This window comes from Polypterus senegalus, chromosome 3 (assembly GCF_016835505.1).
Source record: "Polypterus senegalus isolate Bchr_013 chromosome 3, ASM1683550v1, whole genome shotgun sequence".
Lineage (NCBI taxonomy): Eukaryota > Metazoa > Chordata > Cladistia > Polypteriformes > Polypteridae > Polypterus > Polypterus senegalus.
Genome location: NC_053156.1, coordinates 271,266,969 through 271,278,093, shown reverse-complemented (window position 1 = coordinate 271,278,093; position 11,125 = coordinate 271,266,969). Strand labels below are relative to the sequence as shown.

The window sequence follows — 11,125 nt, the reverse complement described above, 5'->3', positions numbered from 1 at the left end:
TGACATGGCCAGCACTCTTCAGAGGACCACCGATTAATAAGACTGTTCAGCCCTCATACCTCATTTAGACTGCTTGATAGTTTCATTTTATAATAAAGACAATAAAAAAACATACATTTTCAAAATGTTCAAACAACACACACTTTCATCCACATTCAAGGACATGGCACAGTGCTCAATGACGCTGAAAATTTAATTCTATTGGACCATCTACAACATGGAACATTTTTATCACTTTTGGCAAAGGCTTTGTCTTTTGTTCAAATAATCGAACGCCTGGGCTTACATAATGATATGAAGGATAAAGGCAGTCCTTTGAGTATATAAGGGCCAGAGAGACACCGTCTATTGCACAGAACTCAACATGGGTAAGCTGTTGATCTGGACTGGTGAGTACTCCTTTCTTCTTCATACTCTTTGTTCTCAGAGTAAATCCTTTTGTTAGTTTTAAACTTGATCGCCCCATTTGCCTTCATTTTTGAGGGTAATAAGTGTTAGACTTGACTCTGCTGGCAAAGATAGCACCAGCATGATTTTATACTTAAAGTATGCAAAATTTGTTCAGTCCATGATGCTGACTAAACTACAATGTTCAATTTGTCTGCTTTAGGTTTGGCCTTCCTGCTGCACCTGCAGCTAGGTGAGTACTCAATGAATTCTTTGACCAATGTTAAAGTTCATAAGACGCATATTGCTATCTAGAAGTCATCTCTTCCTATAACACTGTTGTAGATTAGTTAATTGGTTTTCACTTTATGTGAAACCTTCCATAAGGAACATAAGAAAGAGCTAAAATAACTTTAGGAACCATGCCGCAAAATAAATTAATGTACTTCGGTGAATGGTACTAAGGCCTATAAGGAAATGCGAGTAATTCTGTAAAGATTCAATGCCATTTTAGTGAAAGTAAAAAGAAACAAATCATTCTGTACCTTAGTTTCAAGTAATCCTTTTGAGGCATCTGGCTGTTTGATTTAGAGTTACATGCTGGAAGTTGATAACAAGATGGAGTTCAGGTCAGCTGAGACTTCCTCATTGCTGAGTGAATTGTACTGAATGAAGTGTATCGACAAAGCGATAAGAAGGTTTTGAGGGGCCTTTATTTAAATTATTTAGGCAGTGCAGAATGGAAATCTGAGCTGTGAATATTAGTGGCAGAACCTCAGAAGAACCCCAAAGTCTTTAGGAAATTAATAATGTGGATTCAGATGGGTTGACATGTCCATGGTGTTGGACTTTACAAAACAGCATTTAAATTCCTATGTAGGCTTTTTGTGGAAAAAAAAACTTTGAGGCAATTTTACTGTAAGCCAAAATATTAAGAAGGCTCTATTTTGTTTATAGTGTATAAATAAAATTATGTTTTGCAATCAAAGTGGAGAAACAATGCAACTGTATAACTATAGAGTGAAAAAGGAAAGTAAAAGATTGGCTGAATTTGGAATAGTCGATAGGATCTGAGATTTTAGTTGGGAAATACACTTAAGGGTTCTAATTGTCCTGTGTACAGAGTACAGTGACATTCTTACTCGCATGTTAATCAATATGTAACATGTCGCGGTGCCACGATTAGTGAGAAGAACCACCTTGCTGTCATGGGGTTTTAATTTATTAAACTACTAGCAAAATACCCGCGCTTCACAGCGGAGAAGAAGTGTGTTAAAGAAGTTATGAAAAAGAAAAGGAAACATTTTAAAAATAACAGTCTCGTTTATACCCCGTGTCTTCTCATTAAACTTGTATCTCGCGAATATTGTATTCATCGTAGGCATGACAAACGACAGCGGCAGCGTGTCCGTAAACTTAATTTAAACTTAAGGTTTACACCGTGCTTTGTTTCCGCAGTAGCTGCACTTATGAATATGCTTGTATGCATCACTCGCTTCATATTCTTTTGCTGCCTTCTCAATTGTGTAATGCGTTTTTTGTTCAGCGCTCTTTGGAACTCTTCCTTGTTCTCTACGTACTGCGTTCACAGTCAGTTTACGTGAGCCCATCTCTTGTGTGATCTTGCAATGTCCACGGCTTTATTTAATGTTAGCTAAGACCCGGCAGCTAAAAGTTTCTCGCTACAGTAATTTTAACTCCATTACAAAGTGATCCAAAGTCTCGTTTATACCTTGTGTCTTCTCATTAAACTTGTATCTCGCGAATATTGTATTTGCCGTAGGCATGACAAACGCCAGCACCAGCGTGTCTATAAACTTAATTTAAACTTATGGTTTACACCGTGCTTTGTTTACGCAGTAGCTGCACTTATGAATATGCTTGTATGCGTCACTCGCTTCATATTCTTTTGCTGCCTTCTTAATTGTGTATTGCGTTTTTTGTTCAGCGCTCTTTGGAGCTCTTCCTTGTTCTCTACATACTGCGTTCACAGTCAGTTCACGTGAGCCCATTTCTTGTGTGATCTTGCGATGTCCACGGCTTTATTTAATGTTAGCTAAGACCCAGCACTTAAAAGTTTCTCTCGCACTTTCGCTGAGTTTGTGCCAAACACTAGACCATCTCATCTTCAAACTTTGTCATCTCTATTTGGGATGAAACATGAGTATAAATTTTCTTCTTGACCGTCACTGCAAATTACAAAAAGTAAATAACATATTGTGGCCTTTAGGGGATATCTCATGGCCTTCTAACTCTTGACACAACTTCACAGACACAGTTTCAGTGCACACAAATTACTATTTTGTACTGATCCATTCTTCATTCACAACTACAATACAAGCTTCTTTTTCCCTCCACTCTTCCCAGGTGAGCTTAGTCTGACTCCTCGCCTGACTTGTATCCTTTAGTGGACAGAGTCCCCTTTATTTCAGACCCAGGAGTAATTTCAAGTTAATGCGGAATCATTCCCAGGTCAGGCAGGAGTGCTGGAAAATAGGGACAGCTCCCTGCAGCTTCCCCTGTCAGCACCCACATAACCCAGCAGGGTTGTGCCATGGGACTGCAATCCCCAGCATGCCCTGCAGCAAGACAATGTTAAGACATTTAGTTGCCCTAAGCAACATGACCAAGACAAGAACGATCACGTGAGTCTTGTCGGACCGTATGGCAGTTACCAGATTTTAATTTTGTTGTATTCCTAAGATTAATATATATCATTAACCTTTATTATTACTATTTTTTTATTTTTTGGATTCAAATGTATGTCATTTTCTCACATAATGTGGGAGCCCCTTTTTGTGGAACTTGGTTCAGTCGCACTATTTGCAGTTTTGCACCAAATGACCCATGGTTTCTGTGGTGCCCCCTTTCCCTTGATGTCCGAAGCAAGTGCTTATTTTGATTAATGGTTAATCCAGCCCTGCCCTGCAGGTACATGAATGGGCATAATGGCCCAGGAATCCTGCCTCCCACCATGTTGGGAAGCATGCACTCTTGGGAAGCTATCTCCCCAGTCCATTCACTACACTACCCTCTCTGCAAGGATTTTAGCTTGCTGTCCATCACAATATAAAAAAATCACACTTTTGGATGGAGCATTCCTTTAATTAGAATACTCTTATATGTCAAACACAAAAATGAGGTAAATACCCAATGGCATTGTAGATAAACACTCTGAGAATGGCATTTAAAGCACCCAGGGTCTTGAACAGAGTGATGACATGAAAAGCAAACTATTTCAGCAGAACTGGTTTAAAAGACCATTGCGGGGACAGTTGATGAAATTCACGATAGGCACATAAGGTAAACAGAAACAACTACAACAAGGACAGTACAGATATTGTGAGGATGTTCAGAAAGTTCTCATTCACATTCTGAATGTTCAGTCTATTTAAACTGGTGAACTATATACAGTCCAAAGTGTACAAGTGTTGTTGGCTAGAAAGTCTCTGTAAATGCTCCATTTAACAGCTATTTCCTATAGTTAGCTAAAGTGACCTTAAAAACCAAAATACATTCAAGAGTGTCATGGAGTTATAAAGTAGTTATAAAGTAGTACATGACTGGTAAATACTCTTGGGGGACTCTGCATTTCCGTTCACATCACATAACCTTTTCTACCACAGGATCGTCCTACATCCTTTCATGTTACTTCACTAACTGGGGCCAGTACAGACCAGGAGCTGGGAAGTATTTCCCCAAGAACGTCGACCCATGCTTATGTGACATTATGATCTATGCCTTTGCTGGAATGAACAACAACCAAATCACCACCTATGAGTGGGATGATGCTACCCTCTACCAGCAGTTCAACGGCCTCAAAAATCAGTGAGTAAAACTGTTAAAATGAGATAAGAATTTAGGCAAATACTGAGATGTTCAATTTAAACATGCTCCCCATTCTTCCATAGGAATGGAAACCTGAAGACCTTGCTCTCTATTGGTGGTTGGAACTTTGGAACAGCTAAGTATGTTGTGGCTTCTCTGATCTTCTAGCTTCAATTTCAATCCAAACTCAAACATTGTCTGATTGATTGTTGTCCACCTTCTTATTCCCACATGACAGGTTCTCTGCCATGGTTGCCACTTCTGCAACCCGCCAGACCTTCATCCAGTCTGTGATCAAGTTCCTCAGGGGCTACGAATTTGATGGCTTGGACATTGACTGGGAATATCCTGGCTCCAGAGGCAGTCTCCCTCAGGACAAACAGCTCTACACTGTCCTTATGCAGGTATTGTTACATTACCAGCAAAGAACCACAGTTTAGATAGATAGATAGATAGATAGATAGATAGATAGATAGATAGATAGATAGATAGATAGATAGATAGATAGATAGATAGATAGATAGATAGATAGATAGATAGATAGATAGATAGATAGATAGAAAGAAAGACCCTGTAAGTGTGGAAATGTCAAGACTGAAATTACCACAAGGGTGATCACTTTTCAATACAGATATTTGAATGTAGAATCTAACCACAGATACAGATGCATGAATGTAGAATTGATCCAGCTGAGTAGACAATGTATATTTGATAGACAAACTCATTTTCAGTATTTTCTGGTATCCATGTTTTGAAAGTTCTTAGATAGCAAGCCAGAGTGATCTGCAACAACATCTTCATTCAGGTATATCTCAACACCTTCTTGCTTTTAGGAAATGCTGGCAGCTTTTGAGGCTGAGGCCCAACAGTCCAACCGCCCTCGTCTCATGATCACCGCTGCCGTGGCTGCCGGAAAGTCCAACATTGACTCTGGATATCAGATCGCCGAGGTTTCTCAGTGAGTACAGCACCACTTTTATTTTCAACACTAAAAGAGAAATGTTGTTGGCTCAGTGATCTGACCTTAGTCCCATTAACTTTGCACCAGGTACCTTGATTATTTCAATGTCATGACCTACGACTTCCACGGATCCTGGGAGACCCAGACTGGTGAGAACAGCCCACTGTACAAGGGACCCGCTGACCAGGGCAGCTACATCTACTTCAATGTGGTAAGTAAAGCTGAGGAGAACTAGTCTACAAATAAATACATAAACACATAGAGCTGGAAGCAATCCACCAGCAAAACTTGACTTTAATATATAAAATCAAAATATACTGATTACAATACTTAATGTTTCATCAACAAATAGGGGGCTCAAAGCATGTAGTAATCTATATACGTATATAAAAAGTCAATGTATGTGTGTGTGTACAGTATATGTACTGTATGTATGTTCCAGCATCACTTCTGAATGGCTGGAGCGATTTTCATGAAACTTGATACAAATGTTTCTCATTAGTTGACTAAAAATACTGCATGGTGAAATCAACCCTAAGCCACCCTCTTCTGGGTAGGGTGGGGGTGATCTTGCAGTCTTGTATGCATGTTATCATCCAGTTGACACTCAAAACGACCACCAGAGGGCAAACTGGAGGTGACTGCCAGCCTTCTTTATGTTCGAGTGACACAATGCACTTATTGCTTTTGAAATTAAATAGAGTTCTCCAGATCTGAACTTCAACTGGATGATAACATACAGTACATACAAGACTGTAAGACAGGCACATTAGTCAGTCTTCATTGTTTGTTAATTTATTTTTATTTTTTAAAGTTGTGTTATGTTTAATTATATTTTTCTCAAACAATTAAAAAAATACACTTTATTTTCCTCCCAGGCAACGCTGGGTATTTCAGCTAGTTAATTATAATGAAGTTTCTCTAATAATGGTGGCAAGATGCCAGAATTTCAATAAAATGCTCCTTACAAGAATACATGAAATTGAACTTAAATGAACTGTGTAACTGCGGTGGGCTGGCACCCTGCCTGAGTTTGTTTCCTGCCTTGTGCCCTCTGTTGGCTGGAATTGGCTCCAGCAGACCCCCATGACCCTGTAGTTAGGATATAGTGGGTTGGATAATGGATGGATAGATGGATGAACTGTGTAAGCTAGCAATAGCCACTTTTTGGATCCATTAGAGATAGAAAGTGGAAAACTAAGGACAATACTGTTGGTAACAAACACACCACTCATGCTTTTTGAGATCAGTCATGGACCTGCACATGAAACACATTTTCAGACATTGCTAATTATGTTGTTCATTTTTAATATAATTATTTTATATAATGTGTACCATATTCTAACTTCAGTGCATGAAGAGATGAAAGATTTATTCTAGATAATATCAGCAATCAGATAAATGGAGGAGTCCTCTTCAATATCTTAATAAGAGCACTTCTTCAAATGGCTCTCTTATAAAGTCAACTCCTCTCCATTACATTATTTGAAATATTCTTAAGAAAAAACAGCATAGTTACCTTTAAAATGGTATCACTATTTCTATTTTTCTCATGAAATTTCACTGAAGGACCTTGGGCAGTGTTCCTTTTGTTTAATCTTGTTGCATACTGATCTTTCTTCTTCTCAGGAATACGCCATGAACTACTGGAAGAGCAATGGTGCCCCAGCTGAGAAACTGTTGGTTGGTTTCCCCACCTATGGACACACCTTTGTCTTGGCCAACCCCTCCAACAATGGCGTAGGAGCTCCCACCTCTGGACCAGGACCTGCTGGCCCCTACACCAGGCAAACCGGCTTCTGGGCCTACTATGAGGTGGGTCACTTAGCCCTGTTCTTCATTTGAATGCTGCAAGGCACACTAAAAAATGTAAGCCAATGATCGATTAAAATAGATGACATAAGCACATCTGCTTATGGTATGCTTACCAGATAGTTGGAAAAAAACAAGGAAATGATTATATTAATAATAGATAGGTTTAGGATTGCTATTTGGATGGAAAAATGAGGAGAAGGAGTAATTAAGTTAAATAAATTGCAAGAAAAATTAAACATAATAAAGGCTTTGCAGGATCAGATTTTATGTGAGCCAAAGAGCAAAGTTATTCCAGAAAATGTCCAGAAAATCAGCCTTCTGAGTTGATGATAGACATATACTGTATACTAGTAATACATTTAATATTAGAGAATCCAACAAGCTGAATGATACACAAACGCTGACATTTACAACTTTAAATGTACTTTGAGATTGTAAATAATGCCAGTAATATCTATTTTTTCACAGAGAAATTGTAGACTAACTTACAATTTAATGACATGGCTTGACAGGTCTTGATGGGAGTACCATTTGTAATTCAACAATCTGTGGCTTTCTTGAATCCTTTGCCGACTTCTGGTCCTCATTCAGTCTTAATTAAATGAAAACATGCATGTTGATGGTGGTGTGCTTTTATATCGTTTGCATGGAGGTTGTGCTGTGAGCAGGGCTGAGTGGTCATCTCCTCACTGACTGAGGTCAGGCACCCACCAGGAGGACAACTGGCTTTATGAATTTCTTGGCTTCTTCCTAAACCTTTGACTCATGCTATGTGCATTAGCCAGACCTCTGCACTACTGGTAATATTCATTGTGACCGTAGCCTGAATAAGATAAAGATAAAAACTAAGAACTTTTAAGTTAAAGATCCTCATTAGATGTTTTGAATTTAATGAGATATTACAATAAACTCAGAAATCGAGGCAATTTTAAAAAGAAATCTTGGAATAGCCAGAAGATGCTAATAGAGGCCAAATTTGACACCATGTCTGAGGAGATAGTTTTGCTTTGCTTAACTTGCTCTCATATGCTCATTCAAGGAAGAGATTAGAGTCTGATTTTACTATCTGATCTCAAGTATTAACACAACCCACATTGTGCAGTGATGACTTGCTACCTTACCTCGTGGTCTACACGCCGACTCTTTTTAATCCCTACTTGCTTCCATTTGTCTAATGTCACATTTTGCCTTTTTTCCTTTCCTTTCCTTAGATCTGCACCTTCCTTGGCCAGGGAGCAACTCAGGCTTGGGATTCTGCTCAGGACGTCCCCTATGCTTACAATGGCAACCTCTGGGTTGGCTATGACAATGAGAAGAGCTTCAAGATGAAGGTGGGCATTAGCGTAAACCAGACAGACAAATCACAACAGCATGGCCCTGGTAGAGTTCAGAATTAGAATTCTTGTTTTTGACAGAGATAGATAGATAGATAGATAGATAGATAGATAGATAGATAGATAGATAGATAGATAGATAGATAGATAGATAGATAGATAGATAGATAGATAGATAGATAGATAGATAGATAGATCGATCATTTATTCATCCCTTCAGGGAAATTCAGGTGTCCAGTAGTCCAAACACAACAGTAAAAATTGTTTAAAAATTATTATAAAAGCAAGGAGAACAAACAATAATAAATAAATAGTAAAAAGTACAAATAGGTCAATTGTTACAGTGTTGAAAGGCAGAGTGTCAACCAGGACATGAATCACTTCTATTGAGAACAGCATTATAAAATCTCATGGCAGTAGGATCAAATGATTCTAAAGCATTCTGTTTTACAGTGCAGTGAGAGAAAACAAAATTATTTGTCCCCAGGGGAAATTAGGCTTTTTACAGAAAGAAAGAAAGACTATATTCTGAAATTACTCCAAAACGACTAAAATGCAAGAAAATTAAAAAGAAAGAAAACTTCTGACTTGGCAGTCCCAGTCCCAGTGATCCATTATACAGATATAGTGCTGTTGCTATAAAGGAGCCCCATTGTGTTTCTTGATGCACTTCTGCTGAATGATTCATTGGCTGAAAGTCCTCAGTGTTAGTGTGTCAAAGAGAGGATGTGCAGCAGTGTTCATAATGGCGTTCAGTTTTGGCAGGCTTCTTATCAGAATCAGAGTAAGAATCATTTTTATTTGGTACCACTTAATGTACAGCAGTTTAACTTGGTAGCTTGGAAGCTGCTTACAATAGAAAGCAACATCATATTCAAATAACATTAATCAAACAACGTATAATATAAATTGGATGGGCCCCAGCCCTGTCAACCCCCAGTGACCCCAGTCTGGATTAAGTGTGTTACAAAATGAGATGACATGACATATTATAAACAGTCCCCTGTGATAGACTGGCACCCTGGCCGTGGGATTGTTCCTGCCTTGCACCCTGTGCTTGGCTAGGCTCCAGAACCCAATGACCTTGAAAATTTTATGATATAGTATATTATAAACAGGAGATATGCAAATGAAAGCATGTGTGTGTACAGAGTGTTGGCACATGTACACACATACAGTACATGTGTATATGCATATACTGCTCTAGGGGTGCTGTACAATGGCTCACCCTACATTCTAACACCCATAGGTCACGCAAAAATATAATTTCCCCTTGGGCAATAACAAAGTATATCAAATCAAAAAAATCCAAAAATACACACACATGCACAAATATTCATTTTTGAAAGAACATACAAATTAGTGAGGAGGATAGTCTAGGTTACTGGTTTGCGATGGCTATGGTAAGGGCTATGGCTCTGGGAAAAAAAAAAACAGTACTGTCTATTAGTTTTAGTTTTCATTGACCCAAAGTGTTTACCAGAGGGGAGATTTTGGAACAAGTGATGACCTGGGTGAGATGAGTCCGTAGTGGTCCTTTTGATGTGGTTTATGAAGCTAGACACATTCAGTTCTGCAACAGACAGAAGAGTGCAGCCAATGATTTTCTCATCAGACCTCAAAACACGCTGTAATTTATTTTTGGGACCGAACCAGATGGTCACACTTTCAATTATGGTTGAAATTATGGTTTTGTAGAATTGTACTAGGATGGCCTCTGAAATATTTCATGTCTTTAGTCAGTATAGAAAATGCATCTATTGTTGAGCCTTCCTAATGATGGAAGTAACGATCACAGACTGACAAGGAATACATGATGCAGTCATCCTTTTTATTTGTTTCTTTTTTTTTGTTTACTGGCATATACTTGTTTTCTGCAGATGAAAATACAACCATTTGTAATGCCAATGCATTCTCTTGTTTTTTTCTTCTTCTTCTTCTCCCTACAGGCCAACTGGCTCATGCAGAACAACTTTGGAGGTGCTATGGTCTGGAGTCTTGATCTGGATGACTTCTCTGGCACATTCTGTAACCAGGGCAGGTACCCTCTGATCAACACCCTGAAGAGCGCCTTGGGAATAAACACCTCTGGTATGTTCATGCAGTGCTCTCCATTGTACTGTATATGTGAGGTGTGCTGCTAGTTAGCAAGTGTACCTGATGCTTACTTTTGTGTTGTTTACCCTTTTCAGGCTGCACCGCCCCCGCCAACCCTCTGCCCCCAATCACCCAGGCTCCCAACCCTCCAGCTGGTGGTGGAAGCGGTAGCGGAGGCAGCAGCAGTGGCAGTGGAGGAAGCAGCAGTGGAGGCAGCGGATTCTGTGCTGGTAAAGCTAATGGCCTCTACCCCGATGCCTCCAACAAGAACCACTTCTGGCACTGCTTGAATGGCAACACTTACAACCAACACTGTGCTGCTGGCCTGGTCTTTGACCCCAGCTGCTCCTGCTGCAACTGGGCTTGAATAGTAAATGATTGCATAGCATATGTCACAAGCTTTATGTCAACAAAGCACAATATGTAAGAAAAAGTTTAAAGTAAATTCAATGATATGAAGCAACTCTTGTGTGTCAGTGTCTTTTTTGTCGCCAACTTTTCACCACACCGCTCGTGGATATTACCCTTCCATAATACAGTCATGGCTGAAATTATCGGCACCCCTGGAATTTTCCCAGAAAATGCACCATTTCTCCCAGAAAATTGTTGCAATTACAAATGTTTTGGTATACACATGTTTATTTTCTTTATGTGCATTCAAACAACACAAAAAACAGAGGAAAAAAGCCAAATCTGACATTGT

At 39.2% G+C, this 11,125-nt stretch overlaps 1 protein-coding gene across 1 annotated transcript; it reads left to right on the top strand.

The window, feature by feature from the left end:
- Positions 1-362: 362 nt before the first annotated feature.
- On the top strand, positions 363-10,885 carry LOC120526905 (acidic mammalian chitinase-like). The gene is made up of 11 exons (XM_039750006.1): positions 363-389; positions 611-640; positions 4,014-4,215; positions 4,299-4,355; positions 4,454-4,619; positions 5,049-5,173; positions 5,264-5,387; positions 6,806-6,991; positions 8,203-8,322; positions 10,275-10,416; positions 10,518-10,885. The coding sequence occupies exons 1-11, from the start codon at positions 365-367 to the stop codon at positions 10,787-10,789; spliced, it is 1,449 nt and encodes a 482-aa protein (XP_039605940.1). The 5' UTR covers positions 363-364; the 3' UTR covers positions 10,790-10,885.
- The last annotated feature ends 240 nt before the right edge of the window (positions 10,886-11,125 follow it).

Excerpts from the sequence above, each read along its gene's own strand:
- LOC120526905 (XM_039750006.1), top strand. The coding sequence starts at position 365 with ATGGGTAAGCTGTTGATCTGGACTG. Across the intron at positions 6,992-8,202 it reads GCTTCTGGGCCTACTATGAG|ATCTGCACCTTCCTTGGCCA; the intron begins GTGGGTCACTTA and ends TCCTTTCCTTAG. Across the intron at positions 10,417-10,517 it reads CTTGGGAATAAACACCTCTG|GCTGCACCGCCCCCGCCAAC; the intron begins GTATGTTCATGC and ends TACCCTTTTCAG.